Genomic DNA, 25280 nt, shown 5'->3' on the forward strand with positions numbered 1-25280 from the left:
GTCAGAGAGAAGAAAAAGTACCATATGATATCACTTATATGTGGAATCTTAAAAAAAAAAAAAAAAAGACACAAATGAACTTACTCCCAAAACAGAGATAGACTCAGACATAGAAAACAAACTTATGGTTACCAGAAGGGAAAGGGGCAGGGAGGAATAAATTTGAGAGTTCAGGATTTGTAGATACTACTATATATACAGTAGATGAACAACAAGGTCCTACTGTATAACACAGGGAACTATATTTAATACCTTGTAATCGCCTGTAATGAAAAAGAATATGGAAAGGAATATATATCTCTATAAATGAATCACTATCCTGTACACTAGAAATTAACACAACATTGTAAATCAACTGTACTTCAATTTAAAAAAAAAATTGAAGGTGGTAAAAATAAATTCTGAAATAAACAAAAATTGACAAAAACAGAGAATTTGACCACTTTGTAAGAAATACTAACGGAAATTCTTCAGGCTGAAAGCAAGTGACGCCAAACAATAATTTTAATTCGTATGAGAAATCACCAGTAAAAGCGACCATGTGATGATAAAGACAGTATAAATACGTATTTTTCCTTCTCCTTTGTATTGTATATATTAATATGTTTATATTGTTGTATTTATAACATAAAAATGTGATATGTTTGCCAATCACAGGAAAAACAAGATAAGCAGGGGCAGAGCTGTATTGTGGCTTAGGAAATGACTTAATACAGTAATTCAGATCTACAAGAACAAATGAAGAGAACCAGAATTTATAAATAAGATTAATATAGTGAAAGCTATGAATAGATATTTGTTCTTCATCTCAGCTTATTTAAAAGACATAAGATTATATAAAGTAGCAATTGTAAGTGTGTTGCTAGATTTGTATCATTTGTAGATGTAATATATATATAATACCATAAAGGAGGGAAAAGGGTATACTGATATATTTATGTAATTTTTCTGTATATTACTAGAATTAAGTTAGTATAAATAGAAGCTGATTCTAATAACTTAAGATATACATGGTAAGTCTTAAAACAAACACTAAGATGGTGTGTGCATATGTATGTATATATGTGTGTGTTTATCTGTATACACACATACATATACATATATACTAGAAAAAATATTAGTGCTATGTTAGAAAGTTATTTACTAAATGCTAAAGGAAGCAGTAAAGGAAGAATGAAGGAATAAAAAATACATGAGAAATGAAAAGTAAAATGGCTTACCTAAACTGAACTTTATATTAAATGTGAATGGATTAAGTAATATAATCAAAAAGTAGAAATTGTCAGTACTGGTTAAAAAGACATCATTAACTGTATGCTCTCTACAGGAGACACACCTTAGATTCAAAGGTATAAGTAGATTTAATATAAATAGATGGGAAAAAGTATATTGTCCAAACAGCAACCACAAGAAAATGAGTGGTTATAGTAGTGATGTCAGGCAAAATACACTTTAAAACATACTTACTAGGGATGAAATGGACATTTTATAACCTTACAAGGGTCAGTCCACCAGGAAGGTCCAACAGTGATACACCTAATAAAGGAACTCCAAAATACATGGAGCAAAATATGGCAGAAATGAAGAGAGAAATAGACAATTCTACAACAATTGTTGTTGTAATACTTAACTTTTGATAATGGATAGAAAAACTAAGCAGAATGCCAATAAGTAAATAGAAGTCTAGATCAGCACTATATATCAGTTAGACCTAACATCCATAGAATACTCAACAACAATAATGCACATACTTTTCAAGGACACCTAGATTATTTTTCCAACCACTAGAAATCAGTAACAGAAGTAAAACTGAAAAATTAACAAATACATGGAAATTAAACCACATACTCCCAAATAACTGTGGGTCAAAGAAGAATCAAAAGGGAAATTAGTTAATACTTTGAGATGAATGAAAATAAAGGTATAACAAAACTTACGTGATACAGCTAAAATAATGCTTATAGGGAAATTTCTACCTATAAATTCCTATATAATGAAAGAAGGAAGATCTCAAATCAATAACAGTCTTTCACCTTAAGATACTTAAAGAAGGGCAGACTAAACCTAAAACAAGCAGAGGTAGGAAATAAGAGAGGGTGGAAATTAATGAATCAAGGAACAGAAAAAGCAGTAGAGAAAATCAGTGAAACTGAAAGCTGTTTCTTTGGAAAGATCAACAAAATTGACATTTTTAGATTGACCAAGAGAAAAAGAGAAGACACAGATTTCTAGAATCAGGAATGAAAGAGGAGGCATGAGGACTACAGCACAGTGGTAGAGTGTGCTTAGCATGCACAAGGTCCTGGATTCATTCCCCAGTACTTCCATTAATGAAAAAAAAAAAAAAAAAAGAAGAAATAGGAGGTATTACAACCAAACTATGTAAATAAAAAGGATTGTAAAGAAGTTTTTTATGGATAATAAGTATACCAATAAATTAGAGAACTTAGATTAAATGGATAAATTTCTGGGAAAACAATGAAACTGATCAATAGTATGTATAGACATATAGCAAGAGATTGAATTAGTACTGTACCTAGGTGACCACTGCTGAATTCTACCAGATGTTTAAGTAAGAATATCTTCTTAATAATTGAAAAGAAGGAGAAAAAGACCATCTCTATTTGCAGTTGATAATGATCTTGTATGTAGAAAATCCTAAAAGATCCGCTAATACTGTTAAAAATATTAATCAAGTTTAGCAAGTGTGCAGGATACAAGATAAATATACAAGTATCAACTTTATTTCTCTTCATCTGCAAGGAACAACCGTAAATGACAGTAGGAAAACAATCGCATTTACGACAGCATTAAAAAGAATGCAGTACTTAGTATTAAGTTTTAAAAAGTACAAATCTTGTACTCTGAAATTTGCAAGGCATTGTTGAAAGAAATTAAGGAAGACCTGAATAAGTGGGAATTCATCCAGTGTTTCATTCATTAGAACACTTGTTAGGAAGGCATTATTCCTCAAGTTGGTCTACTAGCAATTGGATTAGCAGAATTTCAGATAACATCTTTGTAGAGGTTAACATGCCAGTTTTAAATGTTTTACGGGGTTCCAAGGGACCCTGAATAGCTAAAATCATGTTGAAAATGAAAAACAAAGTTGGAGGACTCATACTTTCCAATTTCAAAACTTACTGCAGAGTAGTGGTAAAAAAGACAGTGTGCTACTGACTTAAGGATACATATGTAGATCATTGGAATATGTTTGAGTTCAGAAATAGAACCATGTTTTAGTGCTGAGCTGATTTAGGCAAGGGTACTAATACCATTCAGTGGAGAATGGATTTTTATTTTCAACAAATTGTGCTGGGACAGCTGGATAGCCACATTCAAAAGAATGAAGTTGTATACTTATGTCAAATTAGCTCAAAGTGGTCAAAGACTTCAATGTAAGAGTTAAAAATATACATCTCTTAAAAGAAACATAAATGTAAATTTTCATGACTTCAGATTTGGCAGTGGATTCTCAGATATCATACCAAAAGCATAAGCAACAAAGGAAAAAATAGATTAAATTGGGCTGTATAAACAGTAAGATCTTTTCTGCTTCAAAGGATACTGTTTTAAAAAAGTGAAAAGTCTGCCCAGAGAAGAAGAGAAAATATTTGCAAACCATTATGTATTTGTATCTAGGATTATATAAGGAGCTGAGCAACCTAAATGTTTATCAACTGCTAAATGGATAAATAAAATGTAATCTGAATAGTATTTGGTCATAAGAATGAAGTACTGATACATAATACAACATGGATGAATCTGAAGAACATTACAGTAGGTGTCAAGCAGGTCACAAAAATCCACAAATTATGGGGTTCCGTTAATATGAAATACATGGAATAGTCAAATCTTTAGAGGCAGAAGATAACTGATTGCTTAGGGCTGGAGATACTGGGTTAAGAGAGTAGATACCTAAGGAAGTAGGGTGTTTCTATGGTAATGAAAATATTTTAAGATTAACTTTGGTGGTGGTTACACATACTTGTTAATATACTCAAAACATAGGATGTATACTTTAAATGGGTGAATTATATATGTAAATGTCCCAATACAAGTACTTAGGAAAGCTGAGTGAAATATAATAATTAGCTTTTAATTATGTAGCTCTATTCACAAGAAAGTTAAGAAAATTCCCAAGGAACGAAAGCAGAGAGGGAGATGAAAGCCAGAAGTGTATACATGAGCTGACATTGGGCAAGACTGGGATCAAGAAGTGCAGATAGGAGGCTCTTTTAGTCCCAAAAGGGAGAGATAATGTTAACTTGGACTAGAGAGTGAATGTATTCTGATTTAGGATATATTTTCAAGGTAGAACTAATTTGTGTTAGGGTGGGCAAATTAGGTGTGGGATTTGAGGGAAAGAGAAGTAAATGATGATTTCCTAGATTTTGGCCTCAGCTGTTAGGTATATAGGTGTCCTGTTTAGTGAGATGGGTAAGAGATAGGAATACCAGGCTTAGGGCAGGGAACAGGGGAATCAGAGTTCTGTTTAGGACATTAAATTCAAGATGACTCTTAGATGCCCAGTTTTAGATGGCACGTTGTTAGTCAGATTTATGAGATTGATGCTCAGGAGAGATTGTGGCTGACATCAACAGTATATAGATGGTATTCAAAGCTATGGGAGTAGATGAGATCACCCATAGAGTGAGTATAGATGCTGAATAGGTGATTGATAAGAGTTCATTATTCTTAGGGTACTTCAACACTTAGAGATTGAGGTGAAGGGAAACCACCAGAAAAGACTGAGAAGAACTAACTTAGTGAATTATAAGGAAAACTAGCATATCGTTGAATGCCTTGGAAAAGAAATGAAGTGTTTTGAGAAAGCAGGAGTAACCAGGAATGTTTGATTGTTCTGAGAAGATAGAAGCCTAGGTGATCCTTGGGAGTATTTTTTGTTTTCAAAGAGAAAGATGAGAGCATTAGCAGGATTACGTCGGTTGGGTAGTAAATGGGAGGTGAGGAGGAAGTGCCAATAAGTATAGACAACTGTTTTGAGGATTTTTGCTGAAAAGGAGGAGCAGAAAAATGGAGTGGTACCTGAAGGGTAATATGGAGTCCAGTGAGGAATTTTGTGATATTTATATACTGAGAATTATCCAATAAAAAGAGGGCATTGCTAGTACAAAAGAAGAGCAAAATCTTTGATTCGATTAGGGAGGAGGCTTTCCTATGTATAACTGAAAAAGTTAGCCTAAGGTGCTTATAGCTTAGGGTAGATGGCAGTTGTTAAAAATGTTATTGCAGTTATTTTTGCTAGTTTTTGCTTTGTAACTACCTCAGAACGCAGTGGCTTAAAAAGCAATTTGTTATTTCTCATGATTTTGTGGATTGACTGGACAGTTTTGCTAGTCATGCTTAGGCTCATATAACTTCATTCAGCTGTTGTGTTGGCTGGAGACTGGGCTTGATTGGGTCTTTCTATCTATGTAGTCTTTCAACTTAGATTTCTTCACATCATGGGGATCATAGGGCAGATGTGTAAGCTATAAGGTCTCTTTTAAGGGTAAGGCTTGTTACATGGTGTCACTTATGCCACATTCTATTCGTCAAAGCAAGTCACAAGTCCAGCCCAGATTCATGGATTTAGAGAATAAGACTATACCTCTTGATGGAGGAACTATAGAGATTTTATGACTGTATTGAATTCTCAGCATCGATATAATTAAATCTGTTCTATGGTAGAGGTTAACAAAAGGATGCTGTAGAACAGAGTGGGTGGAAATTTATCTCAGCTGTGTGGACGATTCAGGGACGGCTTCTTGGAGAGAATAATGCTTTAGGTGAGCCCTTTAAAAAAAAAAGCTTCATGTGATGGTGTAATTTAAAAAACAGGTATTTTTCTTCATAAAATGTTTTGACAACTCACATCAAAATCTGAGAATGTTCCATGAATTCAGAGCATGTTGTATTTTCTCTACCTCACTCCTCTGGTGTAGGAATCTTACACCCTTATTTCTTAGCCAGAGGTACTCTATGAATGTTAGTTGCGAGTATATTGATGAGATAGTACTTTTGAGGCAGAAAGTTAGAGAATTTTTTAAGCTTTTTAATCTTTGTAGCATTTTCTTCTTGAAAAATCCAGCTAACATTATTTTGGTTAGAAAAAAATTGCCAAGCTTTATTAAAATAGCAGATACAGAAGTCACTCTCACTTAGTACTGCCTAAACCAATCTTCTGACTCAGTTTCTAATATTGTTTTAGAGTTAGATGATCTTGTCCTCTGAAATGCAGACCTTTTATTCTAGAGTTGCTGAGCCATTAACACACAATTATATATTAAGGGGATCAGAGTTGGGGGGGAGACATTTAAGTAAATATATCATCATGACAGAATTCATCAAGTACTAGAATATAGATAGATATGAGCAGAATTATATGAGAACGTAATTGTTGCCTGAAGAAGAAAAGAAATTTTCATAGAGAGGTAACAATTCAGCAGAGCCTTAAAGAGTGGTTAAGAATTTCCCAAAGAAGTGAGCCCATGACATGTGGAAAGATCAAGAGGCTTGAAAGGGCCTGGAGTCAGGACCACTGCATACAGTAGAAATGAATGTGCTTGCTTTTCTTTTTGCTTCCAAGATGTAAGTAGCCTTCTTGTCATTTTTTCCCTCTTAATGATAAAATAATGTGTGTTTGATATAGTAAATTCATAAAAGAAAAGTAAAACCTAGCCATAATCCCTTTGTTTATTAGCAAAGCAGTCATAAATATTTTGGCTCCTTCTTCAGATGACTTTATTTATTTATTTTTTTAAAGTGAAAGCAAGTTTATTTAGAGAGATACACTGCATAGACAGAATGTGGGCTGTCTCAGAAGGCAAAAGAGAGAGCTGTGGTGGTCTGGGCTGGAATCTGCATAGACCACGAGGTGGGAAGTTGTTAGGTTTTATGAGCTCAGTAACTTCATATGCTAATGAGTAGGCGGATTATTCCAACTGCATTGGTGAAGGGGCAGGGATTTCCTGGAATCGGTCCCCCAACCCACTTTTTGACCTTTTATGGTCAGCCTAGGAACTGTCATGGCACCTGTGGGTGTGCTGTGAGGTTCAAGGAATCTTCTGCCTTGGTTCTAACCAGTTTGTCCTGTCCTCAGTTGCTATTTCATTCTTTCAGTGATTGTGCCCTGCCCCCTTTCCTCCTATTTCAGTCTGTCCTTAGAGATTCTACTCCCATAATCTTATGGGGAACAGAGGGGCGACGATCTATCTTCTGTAGCTATTTAAGGGCTGAGTAGGGGCGTAAGCCCTGCCTGTCAGGGAATAAAAACCTCTGGGTGCCTGATCTAGGGGGTCCAAGGGCAGAACGGCTTCTTGTTTCGAGTGAGATGGTGGTATGGGCTCGAATTCTTGCATAGCCATCATTTTAATGTGGAACTGTTGTAACCACTTTCATAGCCTTCCTATGAATCTTCTTGAAGATGAAGTACTTTTGCAGCAGCACCAAACTACAACAATAAATGTCTGTAAATGACAAAAGACTTAAAAGTCACGGTTACATACTGGATTGCAATATAATCAGTAAAGAAACTTGGTTACAATTACCAGAATTATGACTGATTACACTTAACATACCAAATAATCTTAGTTAATTTACTATTTCTCTGAGATGACTCAAGGTTCCTCTTCCATGCACCTTCTACAGCTTTCTTTAACCAGATTACTTTGTCCCATATTTTCTTTTCCATTCAGAAACAACCAGCTTTAGGACAAAATTTGCTTTCTTCTCCCTTAACAAAATGCAGTTACATTCCTCATACCTTCTTTTACTGAAAACACACATCTTACTTTCTGGCATCCTGAAATGTTTCCCTTATTCATTTAGTAACTTTAATTTTACTTTCTTTCCTAGGTACAACAGAAATATTATACGTAACATTGATGACTCTAAAGACATGTCTGTATTATCAAACCAACAAGCTTAAGCTAGCTTCAATACCAGATAGCAATTCAGTACTAAATATTTTCCATATCATGTGGACCTGAAATTAATTTTGGCCAGTTACGTTTATATTTCTGAGTATTTACATAAGCACTTAATTTCCTTTAGCAAATTAAATAGTGCTCTTTTACAAATTAATTAGAAATTGATTGATTAATTAGATATAGAAAATTCAGTTAGTAAGAAAAGTAAAACTTAGCCATAATCCCTTTGTTTATTAGCAAAGCAGTCATAAGTATTTTGGGTCCTTCTTCAGTTGACTTTTTAGGATGAATTCACAAGGTTTTGTTCCTTTCTCTTCCCTTTTTAAATTAATGTTAATAATTCTTAATGGTAATTTTAGTTTGTTTTTCTGTTCCTTCATTTATACAGTAAGATAAAGAGATGGATAATCAGAACAGCTGCACTTTATAAATGAGGCACAAAAGTGATTTAATGATTTATCAAAGATTGCAGAAGGAATATGTGAGTGAATTTGAGATTAGGTACTATGCTTTTCAGTATACAAATTGGACTTCTGGTTCTTTTGTGCTTGCTTTCTGATAAGCACTATATATTTGTTTCAGAATGGCTCAGCTTTTATTCTGAAGCTGAGCAAAATTACTTAGTTTGAACCATTTTCATTTGTATTTTCATTGCAGTATAACATAAGTAGTGGGAACTGTGGACCATCAGGAATTTGTCTTTAATTTTCTGATCATATATGGATTTCTCTAGTACATGCTTTAATTTCCTAAGTATGCTTTCCTGAAGACGTGAGATCTCTTCTGGAATAGCATCTCAAACTGCCTAAAGTAGCTTTGCATAACTGGCAAATCAAGTAGAACCTAGTTGATACAGTTGCAGTGAAGGGAAACAGCAGATATGGAGTTAGAAGTAGAAAATTAAGACCAGGACATGACTCTGGAGATTGCCTTTGGAACATTTTGTTCTTTGTTTCCATAAATGCAGTTTTGCTCTCAAGGAAATAGACTTGTAGCCAATTGTACCTTGTAAGTGATTACTTCTTTTGTTACTTAGAAAGGCCTGATGTTGCTCCAGTAATTCTTTCGCATATAAATAGTAGGTGTGTTCTTAGTTTTCTCTGGACTGTGGAAAGTGGAAGAGCTGTCTTTTTTAAAAGTTATTATTTGCTTTTTTGAACTTCAGCTCCAGTAGGTAGACCAGAGTTTGTTTAGAAATAGGTTGGGTAAGAAGATACTAATTAGATGCTTACTAATTAGCAGATGCTGTGATGTGAGAAATGAGATAATCCCTATAAAAATCACATGACATAGTGCCTGAAATATAAAGAATACGTGCTGAATAATCATATTATTGAATCACTGAACCCTCATCACAATTCTGTGAGGTAGATATTAACATTCTTATTTCAGAGATGAGATAGTTATTGCTCCCCCAGGTTAATTTGCCTGTAGCGAACAGAGTTAGTGTCAGGGTCATGTTCCAAACTCAGATGTGTCTTACTGTGAAACCCATGTGGTACAGTTGCGTAGACTACACTCTGTACAACCTCAGGGGGTGCTGTTTATGTAGTCTGTGATGTGAATAGTTCCTCCTGGAGTTGTGCCACAAACCAACTCTTATCCCCCCCCTTTTTTTTTTTTTTTAACTACCACCCTACTTTGTAAGCAGAATTGTAAATAAATCATTCACTGAGCTGTCTCTGTCCTTGCAAACATTCATGTCTGTGTTTATAGTAGCTGCTAAATTGGCTCCTGTATACTTAACTGTTTTTTTCTCTCAATTTAGGACCATTTTAAAGAACTCTCCCGTCCTCTTCTTACAGATTACAGATGAACACGAATCTGAATATGACCCTTAGTTGTATTATCCATACATATCTACAATGCTCTTTTTATTTTTGTTTGTGCTAAATTAAGTTAGAAGTTTTTGTTGGCCTTCATAAGTTTATTGTTTATGTTTTGCAGCATGCTGTTTGATCCTGCCCAGTATTCTTATGGTAAATGTTAAACCTTAATGACACTTGGAATAACAGGAAATGTTGGTGTTTGTTTTTGTTCTTTTATAGATGGTTAACAAAACTAAAATAAATCAGATTTCCTTTTTTAGAATCAAAATCTGTAGACTATCCAGGATCCAAATTGGATAAAATGATACTACTTTGACTTCTATTCTTTGCATTTATAAAATTCAGTTCAGTGAACATGCTCTGTAGATACACTACAGAGTATAGAGACCAGTCACTACCCGAAGCTTTGGGATTATAAAGATAATTTAAGAAACAGTCTCTGCTATCTAATAATGCCCAGTCTGGTTGAAGGGGCCCACTAAACAAAGTAGCAATACTAGAATAAACTTGTATGCTAATGTTACGGTAGCACTCTCTAAGGAGGGAGTGATTAAACCTCATTTATCAAGGTTAAGGCTTCCCAGAGGAGGTAACAGAATTTAAGCTTGGGCTTTAAGAGTAGAAAGGAGGAGGAGAGGATGGCTTTCAAGGAAAGGGAACAATCTGTGCAATGTCTACGCGTTTGAAAGTTTATGATGTGTCTTGGAGAAGTTGAGTAGTGTGATATGACCAGAGAGATGGAAAGGTAAATTGGCAGACTTGAGAGAAACTCATAGAGTATAGTAATGAATTTAGGCTTTACCTTATGGGCATTGAGGAAACGTGGAAGGATTTAAAGGTAAGGCAGTGCTTGATCAGAACTAAGATTTTTCAGTTGTAACTTGATTGGCCATGTGAAAGACAGATCAGAGGGGAGAGGGAAAGAAGGCAGGGAAACTACTGCCCTTCCAGTAGGCTTGTATAAAATGAAAGAAGTTGTTCTATAGCATTAGCTATGCAGAGCTGTAGAAGGGGAAAAATGCACAATTGAGCAGGGATCAGTAGGATTTTTTTAATAGTGTGGAAATAAGAGGCTTGAAGGATGACTGTAATCCTTCATTTGGTCACTGAGTGGGTAGTAGTGCAATTCACTGATTTTTAAAAAAAGGATATAGGTGGAGGATTAGAGTTAAGTGGTGACACAGGAAGTTTGGAGTATCTAGCTGAAGGTGTCTCTCCAGTAGACAGTGAGGGGTTCTAGATTAAATTAGAGATTGTTTGTATATCATTGGAAGCAGATGAGATGGCATGGGAGAGTCTGTAAAATGAAGTTATTGCCAAAAACAGAATCATGGATTAACACCTTTTGAGAGGCATATAGGGAAAAGGAACAGTTCTGTTCCCAAATTGCATCTTTCCTAGAAACCAAATTTTTTTCTATTTAAAAATAGACTATTTTTTTTAGAATAGTTCAGATTCAGAGCAAAATTGAGAGGAAGGTACAGAGATTTCCCGTATAACTCCTGCCCCCACACACGCATAGCCTCCCCCACTATCAATATCCCCTTTCTATTTTAAGTCAAGTCTACTGAGGCAAAATTTACACATAATAAAATACAACCCTTCTAGGTAAACAATTCTGTGAAATTTAATGAATGTAAACTCTTACGTAAGTACCACCACCACAGTCAAGATACAGAATATTTTTATTACTTCAAAAAGTCCATTTATGTTGTGTTTTTTTTGTTTTTTTGTTTTTTTTCCAGTCAGTCCTCTTCTCCCTTTCCAGCCCCTGGCAACCAATTATCTAATTTCTGTCTGTAGTTTACTTTTTCCAGAATTTCCATATAAATTGAATTATACAGTATGTGGCCTTTCATTTCTGGCTTCTTTTATTTAGAATAATGCTTTTGAGATTTATCTATGTTATTTTAGTAATAGTCACTCATTCCTTTTATTGTTGAGTAGTATTCCGTTGTATAGCTAAGCTACATGGCAGTTTGTATATCTGTTCACCAATTGATAAACTTTTACTTTGTATTTAGTTTTTGGCAGTTACGAATAATGCTGTTATAAACATTCACAAACAGGTCTTTGTATAGACATATTTTAATTTTTCTTGAGTAAATACCTAGCAGTGAGTCATAGATAAGGTTATGTTTAACTTTATAAAATTTACATAAAGTGACGGAACCATTTTCTATTCCCACCAGCATTGTATGAGAGCTTTTCAGTTGCTTCAAGTCATTGCTAGCCTTTGGTTTTGTCATGATTGTTTTCTTTTTAATTTTAGCCATTCTTATAAGTGTATAGAGGCATCTTGTTGTGGTTTCAGTTTCCCTAATGGTTAATAATATTGAGTTTCTTCCATGTGCTTATTTGCCATTTGGTGAAATGCCCATTTTTTAAAATTGGATTTATTGTTTTGTTACGAGTTTTAAGAATTCTGTGTATATTCTGGATATAATTTCATCAGATGTATGATTTGTAAATATTTTCTTCACGTCTGTGGCTTGTCTTTTCATTCTCTGAACAGTGTCTTTTGAGAAGCAGTGTCTAATTTTGATAAAGCACATTTTATAATTTTCTCCTTTATGCATACTTTTTGTATTCTAAGAAATCTTTGTGTCCCAGGATCACAAAGATTTTCTCCTTTCTTTTCTTCTGTAAGTTATATAGTTTTAGGAGTTACATTTAGATCTGACCTATTTTGCATTAATTTTTGTATATGATGTAAAGAGGTTGATGTTTTTGCATATGAATGGATGTCAGGTTAAGTCAGCATCATTTGTTTTATTTTGTTAACCTTTCTCCATTGAATTAACTGGCCAGCTTTGTTGAAATCAATTGGCCCTGTATGTGTGGGTCTATTTTTAGATTCTGTTTTGTTCCGTTGATCTATATGTCTGCCCTTCCACTAATACCAGTGTCTTGGTTACTTTACTTGCAACTACACTTATTTCAGAGGTGATTGTAGTATCTGTTAGGACTATTGGCAGCAAGGAACAGAAAGCCCTGGTAATAGTGAGCTTATTTTTCTCTTATAACAAGAAGTCAGAGACAGATAATTGCTGGTTTAGCTATTCATCTACATGAGGAGTTAACAGATTGTAGCCTGCTAGCCTGATCTGGCCTGCCACCTGTTTTGTAAATCACCCGTGCAGCTTCTTAAAAATGCATATGCCCAGGCTTTATCTCTAATACTGACTTAGTTGCCAGGGTTGGAGGTAAGGGAATAGAGGGAAGACCAGGTATTTTAAATTTAATATGCTCCCTGGTAATAATGATAATTGTGTTGTGTAGTCATGGATAAGAATCATTAATTTAAGGTTCATTCTTGGATTGTGGTCCCCACACTAACAGCATCACCATCTCCTGGAAGCTTTTTAAAAATGTAAATTATCAGGCCCATCTCAGCCTTGCTGAATGAGAATTCTGTTCAGGCCCAACAGTTTAGGTTTTAACAAATTCCCTAGGTGATTCTAACGCATACCAGAGTTTGAGAACCTTGGAAGGCATTGCTGAATGTTTCCCAGATAGGCCTAGGGAAGATTAATTGACTGACTGTGAAAAAAACCAAAAAACAAGAAACTTAATTGATTCAAGTATTACTTTATGTCACAGACAGTAACTTTGAAATTGGATTGAAGGTACACAAGTAATCTAATAAGTGTTGGGTACTGTATTAGACCTAATTATCCAAGGTATAAGTTAGGTTGCTATTTTTAAGCAACTTAAAAAAAAATCAATGTTTTTATGTGTACATTACTTTTTCCTAGCCTTTAAGGAAGAGTTTAAGAAACAGAAGGCAGTTCTTATGTTTATAGACTTTATAAACCAGGGAAGAATGCAAGATAAACATGTATAAACACAAAAGACAAACGTGTTTTTGTTGGGGTTAGGTATATTTTTGTGATATATTTTGTGAATACATTACAATGGAGGTAGCCTACCCAGAAGAAAAACTCCAGAAGAGTTTGTTTATCCTATATACCAAAAAAACAAAACAGTAATTCATAGCATGTAAAAATATGTCTTCAACTTAGTTTGCTCTCTGATGATAGCCTTCCTGGTTACAATTACTAATCATTTAAACATGGAGTCTAATACCTTTCCTTCATTTGTTTCTAGGAAGCTGTTACTATTCTACTTATGTTATTGATCCTTCCCCTCAGAAAACAGTTTAGGTTCAGTCATGCTATCTTTATTTGCTGTAGGTGATACAATATTTCTTAACCAGTTCTGAAAGAATAAGAGGTTAGTTGGAACTAAGCTCTAGCTTGTTTTTTTTTAAGTGCTTTAAAAAACTTTTGAAAACAGAACTGAAAAAAATTGGATCGCACTTGTGGATGTGTGGGATCAGGCCTATCAAAGAGTCAAAAATTACTTGACTGAACTATAGTTCCATTAGCAGTAACTGTAAATATAAAAGGAAGTGCACAACAACAGATGCTGTCATTAAAGCCAAGAGACTGAACTCCTGTCTGGCCCTTATTCCAAGTCAGGAATAGCTGACATGTTAGAATTTCCTTGAGAAAATGTCAGCAAAGAAGGCTTAAACTGTTTATTTCTCAATCATAATTTATAGCCAAAGGGACTTGAGTGTTACAGTTATAAAAGATGTTTGAACTGGGTTTATTGGTAGTCCAGAATTACCTCTCCTCTGTTACTGGCATTTTGCTTCCTAACTTCTGTCCTAATTTTACTGGGAAGACTTCATTCTCTTTAACAATTTCATAGCCCCCACCCATTTTAAATTTTTGTCAGGTTTCAGCCTTGAGAAATCCTCCTAAATCAGTCCCTCTTTTCCTAAATTAATTCTTTTGTTAATTTTTGTAGTGCTTCTTGAATAAGCATTTAGGGACAATACTGGATTTTGTCACTTGTGGTTTTCCTTAGCATTGGGCAGTTTCCACTTGATTGTACTTTTGTTTACTTCCTTGTTGAGCAACTAATAATAAACCATCATGACTCTGGAAGAATGCTCACCACTGTTGAAATGGAGTGCTTCTATTCCTCAGGGCTATTTTATACATGCATCTCTCCACCTTTGTTCAAGTGTCTCAGAACTTTAAGAACCTGTTTATGTCAGGGAAGTCTTCAGAAATAAAGGAGATTACTTACAGCAAGGGTGTTAAAGTATATGTGAAGATTTATTGCTTAATAATATGTTTATTACTTTATTTTATTACTTTATTTATTACTTAATAATAGTATGTTTCTATTGATCATTTTTGGAAACAAACACATTTTTCCCTTTTCCCTATGGATAAGAGAAGCTTCTCCTCAAAACAAGTTTTGCTTCTCACCAGGCAAGTAAAATTACAAATATTTTAGTTGGTGGTAGTTTAGGACACTGTAGAAAACTTTTAATAGTGTTGACAGACTATTACATATATTTCTGGGTATTGGTCTCAAATTCGCTATACACTTTTTCATTAATTAAGAGAGCAGCTGCAGCTCTTATTTATTGCAGATCTTGATTTTTTCAATTTTTTAAAAACACTGAGAAAATATCTATGTATCAAAAGAATTGCTGATGACTTTCTCTAGAATGCGGACCCATTTTAATCAGTACTGGCCTCTCTCACTTTGTTGACTGTGTATATTTGTGACCCTTAGATTATAGGGAATGGAAGTGAGCAGCAGCTGCAAAAAGAGCTAGCAGATGTGCTGATGGATCCTCCAATGGACGACCAGCCAGGGGACAAGGAGCTTGTGGAGAGGTCACAACTGGATGGCGAAGGAGATGGGCCTCTTTCTAATCAACTCTCAGCTTCGTCCACCATTAACCCTGTGCCATTAGTAGGTCTCCAAAAACCAGAGTTGAGCCTGCCAGTGAAACCTGGACAAGGAGGTTAGGATTTAGGATTGCTGCATTGCTTGCGTAACTGAAGGTTATTGTTTTTAATATTTGAGTGTCCACTCTGTACTAGGTTTGATTCGGAGCAAGTAAAAACGTTATCATGTTCTCTAGAATCTTTAGATTCTAGATTTAGGGGGATGTGAGGGTTAGGGGGATGTGAGAGGAGTGTGTACCATTCTGATTTCCCTTTAAATGTATGTCATTTATACCAAAGAAAGAGAAACAGTAGTTATATGACATTGAGGGAGTCTTACTTCAGAATGTTTAAAGATTTTTTTTCAGGAAAGAAGGAATTTGAATACAGTTTTAGAGAAATGGAGGAATAATGCTTGGTGAAGAGATGTTTGCTCCAGGCCTGTATAACTCTGTGGGAATAGTTGCCAAGTCAGAAAAGGGAGCTGAAAGACATAGCAAGGAAGGAGGAAAAGAGCAATTATAAAGGTTCATTGAGGAAAAGGTGTTAAAACTGTAGATGTTTATTGGGAAAGGGAAAGCAAGGGGATTGAGAAAAGATGATAAAGTAGCTAAAATGATGAATGAGAGAAATAATTACACAGTGCAGATTAGAAAGAAGAGACAGGATTTTTCAGGATAATAAAATACTAACTGTATCTTTGACCTGAATGTAAATCAAAAGTCAGAACAAATTAGAAGAGTCTGAAAGGTAAATGAGATCTGAATCTCAGGTTACCTTTTAGATTTGGAATTGACACTACAGCCATACTTAAAAATTTTAGTGTTGATGACAGAGTTCTCGTGTGAGATTTCTGGCTTTAATGGGTATTTCTTCTGAGCCAGTGGCTTGCTATCTCTTTAGTATTTAATTTTAGAACCTAAATGTAACTTGTCAATTTTTATTGACATGCATGTCAATAAAGTATCAAAATGAAAATCACCTCTAATTGTTTGTTTCAGATTCTGAGGGGTCAAGTCCATTCACACCAGTGGCCGATGAGGACAGTGTAGTTTTCAGCAAACTAACTTATTTAGGCTGTGCCTCAGTAAATGCTCCCAGGAGTGAAGTGGAAGCCTTAAGGATGATGTCCATCTTAAGGGGCCAGTGTCAGATATCCCTCGATGTAACCTTATCGGTGCCGAATGTTTCTGAAGGAACTGTGAGGTAAGACCAGCTTTGTGAAATGTTTGTAACATTTGATCACATTTATGACCTATAGTTTTAGAAAGATGCAATAGTGAACAAAACACATAATTATTTTATTCACGTGATGTTTAATTCATCTGGCACTTAGTTATATCTTTCAAGGATTGTGACCTTTATGAAAAATGGTCACTCATATGAACAGTTTTTTATACTCTTCCCCATCCCAATTGTGTGTAGCACATTAGAAATTTAAATGTTTTGGAGATTATTGAAATATGTTGACCTAACTAATTAATTTATATCTTCTGGTTTCCCCCAGTACAAATACTAGCTTGACACGTTAGTTCAATAGGAATTTCATGCTGATTTTGGAAATTAGAAAAACCTGTTGGTAAATATTAACTATTCCAGTACAGTTCCTAAATTTTTAAGATGAGGAAATTGAGGCCCAGAAAAGTCTCTAGAAATGGCTATTATTTATACTAACTGAAACAAATAACAATAAAGGTAGCCAATCAGATGTCTATATATGAGCTAGCTAAGTACAGAACTCTAAATAATGAGATGAACACAACTAAATTAAAATAACTTTTTTAATTATGAAAAATACACACCTATTTCTGAAAAATCAGAAGACACAAACAAGCAAAAATTTAGCAAAATACTCTTCTACTTTCCCATTGGTAAACACAGCTAACATCTTGGTTTATCAGGACCCTCATTGTGTATTTGTATGTGTGTGTATTTGTGTATATGTGTATTACGTATGTATATATGCAAGTATAATTATTAAATTGTTAGAATCAACATTTTTAACAAAAATGGAATTTTATAATACATACCCTTTTGTAACATGCTCTCTTCACATAGTTTTGTTATATCGTAAGTCTCTTTCCATATCAATAAATATGATTAAAAATTTGACTTATGATGGCATATGATGGATTATTCAGAAATAACAATCTCTTATGTTACACATTTAAATTTTTTTAATGGGAAAAGTGCTAATAATAATAGCTGATATTAAACTTTGGTCATATGGGCACATAAGCACTTAACATAGATTTTCTTATAAATATTATTTTCGAGCTAAATTTTTATACATTCTTAAATTTTCTGAGGATCAGAATTCCTATATGTAGACTTTTTAGGTCAAACGTTTGTCCAATTTTATTGCTTTTCATACATTGGCAAATAGCCATCTAGAAATATTGACCTAGTTTGTACTTTTATCAACAGTGTATGAGAATATATTTCTCTAACATCAAGCATTTTGGATTTTTATGGTAGTAAAGTTGTAACTGTGTGGGGATAGCAGTAAGTTAATTAATATTCCAATTATCTGCCTATGTAATTCTTCTCTTGAGTATTTTAAAAACTATTTCACACACTCACAAATACTAATTTTTACTGTATTCATTAATGTGAAACTTTCAATAAAATTTGTTTAGTACTCATTTCTGTATGTTTCTTAGTCAAGAGTCATTCCCACAGCTGAAATTACACTTTGTTCTAACATATTTTAATTCTATAAAGACATGAGAAAACTAGTTGCCTCATATTTTCAGAGTTTTTATCAAAATGCCTTTGAACTTGAAGTTAGGTCTTCTTAAGTATTTCCATTATCCCCTGGACTTTCGCCATCAATAGCCCTGCTCATTTAGTGTTGAAATTGCATAATTCCTTTTCATTCTTTCGTAGTTGTATCCTCTTTGCCCAGAATAGAACCTGGGATGTTGTAGGTATCAAATAAATATTTGTTGAATTAATATATTTTTGAATGAATATCTCTTTGATTTTCAATGAATGGCATTCTTTTGATTTCATTAATGATTTTTTATTTTTTAGATATTAACATTTTGTGTAGTCTCTCTCCCTTATTTGCCATGAATCAAAAGAACGTCCTTCACTCTGAGAAAGCAGTTTTTTTGTTTTTAAAGTAAAGCAAATTAGTTAATTCTTTTAGCAGATAATGAGCAGCACAGCTTTAATGGTTTATTTTGGTAGTCTGATTTACCCGCTAATCTTTATTTAGTTAGAAACTGTGTGAAAAAAAATACACTTATTGATGTTATTCATGCCTTCCTGATTGCTTCCCTAAAACATGGGGTTATGTGGTTTTTAGTACTGTGGAATTATGTAATCAATAACTTTTAAGGATCTACTTACAACTTACTTATCAAGATTTAAGATTATTATGATTAGCATACCAAAAATGTTTTGTATGATCTTCTTGCTAGAAAGATGAATCTTGAATCATAATGTGGATATAGTGAAAATAGTTCACAATCCCTCTAATCTCTTTGTATCTTTTTTCTGAACAGACTCTTAGATCCACAGACAAACACTGAAATAGCAAACTACCCTATCTACAAAATTCTCTTCTGTGTCAGAGGGCATGATGGAACTCCTGAGAGTGACTGTTTTGCTTTCACTGAAAGTCATTACAATGCAGAGCTTTTCAGAATACATGTTTTCCGGTGCGAAATACAAGAAGCTGTAAGTACCTAAAAGGAAACTGTCTGCAAATGAAACTTCATCTGTGCCTTCACTATGTTGAAATGATTACAGTGTTTATTATGGTCACTTATAAGCCAAATGAAATTTTCTGCTACTGTTTTATTTATTCCAGCTTGATGGGCTAAAATATGAATAAACTGAAAGTTTGGGTAACCAGAACCTTGTTGTTGCTAAGAGTGTCAGGGAGGACCAGTTGGCTGCTGCTTGATTGGGTTAGATAGGCATCGTGGTTCCAGCAATGTCACATTTGCAAACTGTCCTTTTAGAGCTAAACTTGTAGGATTTTTTTAATATATATATAATAAACATATTCAGATAGTTTCTAACAATTTTGGAAATCACTTTTCATTCGGGTTTCTAGTGTTTATAGTCATTTTCTTTTTTAAAATCTTTTTGTCCTGTCCGTTTTTAGTATTACTTGCTCTATAGCTCTAACAAATTAGATAATTTATCAAAAGAAATCAAGAGGGGAAAGACAAAGTAGGTCACCTTCAGCCTTAACAAAAGTATTTATTTCTTGTGATAACAGCCCATTTCCTAACATGTCTGGTTGTAGGTGAGCCGGATACTTTACAGTTTTGCCACTGCCTTCCGTCGCTCTGCCAAGCAGACCCCACTTTCTGCAACTGCTGCACCCCAGACTCCTGACAGTGACATCTTTACCTTCTCTGTGTCATTAGAAATAAAAGAAGATGATGGTAAAGGTTATTTTAGGTAGGGCATCTTATTTTACTCTTTTTATTTGAGTTTGTATTAACATGCTATAGTATCTAGGAAATTCTAGGTCAGATTATGTAACTTCTGTATTATAAAGTGATTGCTTTTATAGGTAGATTTTTTTTAATGTAAGTGATAAGGGAAAAGAAATAGACAAATTTGCAGAGAAGCAGTGTAAAGGATTTTAAACAATAAAAGAATTCTTTCAAGTGGAAAAATATGTCATGTTACTATATTCTTTTAGTCAGACTCAGAGTAACTGGCTCACTGCTGATACGAAATAGTAACAAGCTACATCAGCTGAATTTTTAACTAGATTTGTTTTACCAGAGTTTTTTTGTGTGTGTTTTGTTTTGTTTTTGGTTGGTTGGTTGATTTGTTCTAATAATCTAAAGATCTTAAGGCTGTTGAAATCAAGTTTTACCATTAAGGTTTATCTGAACACATTGGAAGGGGAGAAATGAGGTATTTGCCTGAAATCTAACCTTGCATATATAGTCAGAAATAAGTAGTTTTGGTTTTTAAGTAAAACGATTCTTTGAATAGTGAAAATAACCCTGGAATAGGAGTTAACTTAGGTTTAGTTTATTTATTGCTACCATTAACAGTGTGACCTTTTCCCACATTTCTTTACATCTCCTGACAGTAGTTTCCTTATTTGTTAAATGAGGTGGTTAGACTCTAAAATCCTTTCTAACTTTAAAATACTTTGTTAGATGATTGACTTTTTTTGTCTTCATAGCTCATACCACAAAATGGGTGCTTCTTGGGATCATAATTGATAGTTGCATATAGAAGTCTGTTTCCTCCCTGACTACCTCATAAAATGTATAAAATGAAATTATATCAAAATATGAGTGATTTCTAATATATTTTGCTTTTAAATTGAGAAGCACAATGATTGGTTCATTTGTTTGAAAAACTGATAACCATTGCTCTCCCTTCAAAGACTTTGGAATTGTCATGCCATCTGCTGGCCAGTTTAGTGTACCGTGCAGCTTCAACTTTGATTTGTACAGTAAAGTATGAGGCAGAGTGCTCTATGCTTTCTTATTAGCTACGTTTCTGTTCTCAGAGCAACACTGCAAAATGGTGCTTTCTGCAATGTACATTCCTGTCCTGAGAAGTAGAAATTATAATCTGTAAACTTCGTAATAATTTTTGCCTTTTTAAGAAACAAAAGTTTGTTTAAACTGTTTTTTCCCTTTTTTTGAAGATATTTATGTAGATTGTTTATAAATTCCAATTATGAATAGGAAAGATTTGTAAGATCTCTCAGAAGAGAAGCTCTGGGATAGTTTTTCTTCCTGAGATTAGGCATATTCATGGTAGAAAGATGACTATCACAAATATCCCTGTTCTTTTCACCCGCATACCAAGGAGAAAACCCCTTGGATGATCAGATTTGCTTTTCACATTTGTTAGGGCTATGTTATCTTTTTGTTGCATTGTTTCACTGAATTTGTAGTTTACAGCAGACAATAGTGTTGTGTAACCTAATATAAGGATGAAATCTTTGACCAGTATGCCTTTCTTAGTCAGATTTGAACTTTTCAAATGCATTTCCTTTTATCCAGTGATTCTATAATATGTCTAGGAATTAATCTACAGAAATAATCATTCAGGTGTCCAAAGAGTTAATCAACATGAACGCTCCCCTTAATACTATAATAGCAAAGTTAAAAAGTAGAAATTAAATGTAAACCAGAGTGTAGAATGGTTAAAATATGATGCATTTTTCAATATATTACAAATATCAAATCATTAGGGTGTATACCTTAAACTAATATATCAGTTATACATTAAAAAATACAATACCCATATGACTTACCCCCTTTTTAAGAAATACATTGTATATATAATTAACCATAGCACAAGCTAGATTGTGGTTTTACTGTAACATAAGTATAGACAAAGTGCTGTGATAAGAATTAATGCTCTTCTTTTCATTTCTGAAAAAGTATAATTCTTACTTTATTAAACTTAGAAACCTGCCTTTCAGTTTAGCCTTTAGGAAGATGGACCATTTTCATGTATACCATTTCTGGTTGATTTAATCTACTAAGTACCCCATTTGATATTCTTGCTTTAAAGGTAAAGAAACCCAGGGAAAATAAGCCTGGACCTCAGTTTCTTAATTCATATAATAGGAATTAAATGTAAAATTACTTGGTTGAATCCGTTCAGTGATACAGTGTTAAGACCAGAAATATAATCCAGACCCCTTGACTTCAGTGAAGTGAACTTCCGTTGCTTACATTCTTCAGGATAATTCTTATTAATGTAGCTTTCCCTTGCCGTTCAGTCTCAGAGATAACTTTATATCCATTGTTATTTTAAATACTGATGAGAGATGAGATATTTATTTATATTTAAACTTTCACAGAGCAGAGACACTAGTGTATCTGATACAAATTGAAAATTGAGACCTGTCCATATCCTTGTAGGTGAAAATTTTGTCAGCCACAAATATTTAACAGTTTGGTGTGCAGAAGTTTTTCTTTGTACATGTTTGTCATTTCTAGACTCTGTTGCTAAGATTCTTTGATTTTCTGATCTCAGCATCATAACATGATCTTGAATTGGTTACTAGTGTGTTAGTGCAGATGGGCTTCAAACTAATTTTATTTCTTCAGAGCTACTTTTTAGTTTGAGTAGATGCTCAGAGCTCTCATGTAGCCTTTTATAGTATCTCCTAATGGTTCTGTTGCCATTATCTTAAAAGTTGTACGATAATAAGGCACAGTATTGATTTGCTGTATATTGGCTGATTTCCATAAGCCTTTGAGAATAAAGGAGCTAGAGAAAGTGGGAGACTAGAGGATTATTTTGGTCAACTGTCATTATAAGAATATTTTCAACTTTTTTCTTAAGCTGATGTTTAACTGTATCATGAGTGTTATTTTTATAGTTATTACCCAGGTTTACAAATAAACTTATCACTGACTAAGGGAAGTATTAGGCAATAGCTTACTCTTGGTCATATCTTCCTCATCTCTATTATTTTTTTTAAGGTATCTTGTTTTGAAATTCAAAGGATCTGTAATTATCTTCTATTCATTATATATTTAAACAGATCAGTCAACAGTAATATATTTGTAAAAAGCCAGTGGCTAAATAGAAAGGAAAAATAACATTTTTTGAGTGCCTAGGTGCTTTATAAATACCTAATTTAATTTTCACATCAAAAGAAAAGGAAAAACTAAAGCCACATTTTAGGGGGCGTAAGAGTGGTTTTGTAGCTTTTATAAATGGTTTATGTAATGGTTTAGTGGATTACATACAGTAATAATGATATTTTTTACATCAAGAGGCAAGTGATGATTTTTAAATATCTGTTATGATTTGAAAATCAAGCATAGAAAACGACTCTTTTCTGTACCTGATTGTCACATCATAACAAGAATTGTTCTGGTAGATGTCACAAGAAAATACTTTGCAAAATTAATGAACATGTTTTTCTACAGTGCAGTTCCTAAAGATAAAGACAGACAATGCTTTAAACTCCGCCAAGGAATTGATAAGAAGATTGTCATCTATGTGCAACAGACAACGAATAAGGAACTTGCCATTGAAAGGTAAACATCTTTAGTTAGTTTAGCTTAAATGTTATTTTTTGTCAATCTAGTGAAGCAGCCATATACTGTATTCAAAATGTATTTGCAAAATACTTTGTTCCCTAGGGAATTCTTTTGGGCATTGAAGTGAATACTTCATTCATTTTGAATTATCTCTTACAAATCTTCAGCTAATATGTTGACTTCAACTGTGTGATAATAAAAGGCAAGCAATTTATTTCTCTTGAGTAAAGAAATAAGGATGATTTTGGTAATGCTAATTTATTGATAATTTTAATGTATGCTTTTTTCCATCATTAAGAATTTTTTTTTAAGTGACCTAAACATCTTTTTTCTGTCATCGTTTTTCCAAATTCTTATTATTTTTTTTTTGCAGGTGTTTTGGCCTTCTCCTTAGCCCTGGAAAAGATGTACGAAATAGTGATATGCACTTGTTAGATTTGGTAAGGATGGCTTTTTTTTTTTTTTTTTAATTTATATATTGTTTTTCGTCTATAAACGTCGTTGCACTGAATCTAATGTTAAAGCGCATTAATGAAGCAGTAAACAAAGATAAGGGAATTTCCTTATTTCTGACTTGCTATTTACTAGTCTGACCTTAGACCTACTTAGTCTCAGCCTCAGTTTCTTGACTGTGTAATAATGAATAATTCTTATTTTTCGTGTAGGGTTGATGTGGCAAACAAAGGAGACAATTTGTAAGAGAATTATTTGCAAACTATCATGAGCTTTGTTAAAGTAGGTGGTATTAGTATTTTTGCTATCATATGAAAATCTTTATTTTCAAAACTAAAACTTTTGTAGGAATTGTTCACTTGACGGAAGAGTTCAACATAGGTTTAGATAATAATTTCCCTAATGTTTACACAAGTTGATATGATTTGCAAGCATTTTCTTTATATATGATTTCTCGGCAGCAGTAGTGTAAATAATGACACATCTTTAATTTTGACTGTAATCATTCATAAATACTCCTAACTTTTGTTTTATATGTATCTCTCTCTCTCTCTCTCTCTCTCTCTCTCTCTCTCTCTCTCTCTCTCTCTCTATATATATATATATATATATATATATGATCCTCTTTCATGTTCTCATATTTTTGCAACACCTGTTTTTTAAAAGCAGCAGAATGGGGGTTAGCGCTTGTTTACTTACTTCGGCATTAATGTTGTTTTTACTCTTTTCTTTAGGAATCTATGGGCAAAAGTTCAGATGGAAAGTCTTATGTTATTACTGGGAGCTGGAATCCAAAATCCCCACATTTTCAAGTTGTAAATGAAGAAACTCCTAAAGGTAATGCAGATTGCTGACGTTATTAACAGAAATTTCAGTCCCAAAAAGATATCCAAGTCTTAGGACCGCTTATTTGACAAATAGTGTTTACATAATTCCGATGAAGCCAAGGAATTTAAATAGTTCTTTGAGTTTATTATTAAATTTGAACTGTAAATAAAATATTTTTCCCTCCCTCTCTTCTCTTCATTTTTCCTTTTCCTGCTTCCTATTCTATTTATGTACTTATTTAATTATAGACTTTGAATATTATTTATTTTTGTGGAGAGATAGTATATGCACATATAGTTAAATCTTCAAAGGATATATAGGGAAAGGAAACATCTACCACAGTTCCCAGCACCCCATCCTAAAGGGCACCACTGTGACCAGTTTCATACATAGCTTTTTCAGATATGCTGTGCATAAACAGCCTTTTTCAGGATATTTCATACTCTTCCTGAATGTCATTTAATGGCTGCA

The 25280-nt window shown here is 33.7% G+C and overlaps 1 protein-coding gene across 4 annotated transcripts in view; it reads left to right on the forward strand.

Annotated features, from left to right (window-relative positions):
* Window positions 1–25280, forward strand: part of RABGAP1 (RAB GTPase activating protein 1) — a 134616-nt gene that overhangs the window by 21776 nt on the left and 87560 nt on the right. For all 4 annotated transcript variants that reach the window (XM_032478374.1, XM_032478372.1, XM_032478375.1 and 1 more), the window contains 7 exons: window positions 15365–15599; window positions 16524–16728; window positions 19035–19209; window positions 19787–19944; window positions 23415–23525; window positions 23902–23968; window positions 24716–24818. In XM_032478374.1, the coding sequence (XP_032334265.1) occupies window positions 15365–15599; window positions 16524–16728; window positions 19035–19209; window positions 19787–19944; window positions 23415–23525; window positions 23902–23968; window positions 24716–24818 (1054 nt within the window). The remainder of the gene's footprint in view (window positions 1–15364; window positions 15600–16523; window positions 16729–19034; window positions 19210–19786; window positions 19945–23414; window positions 23526–23901; window positions 23969–24715; window positions 24819–25280) is intronic.

The sequence above is a fragment of the Camelus ferus genome, chromosome 4 (genome assembly GCF_009834535.1).
Source record: "Camelus ferus isolate YT-003-E chromosome 4, BCGSAC_Cfer_1.0, whole genome shotgun sequence".
Classification (NCBI taxonomy): Eukaryota; Metazoa; Chordata; class Mammalia; order Artiodactyla; family Camelidae; genus Camelus; species Camelus ferus.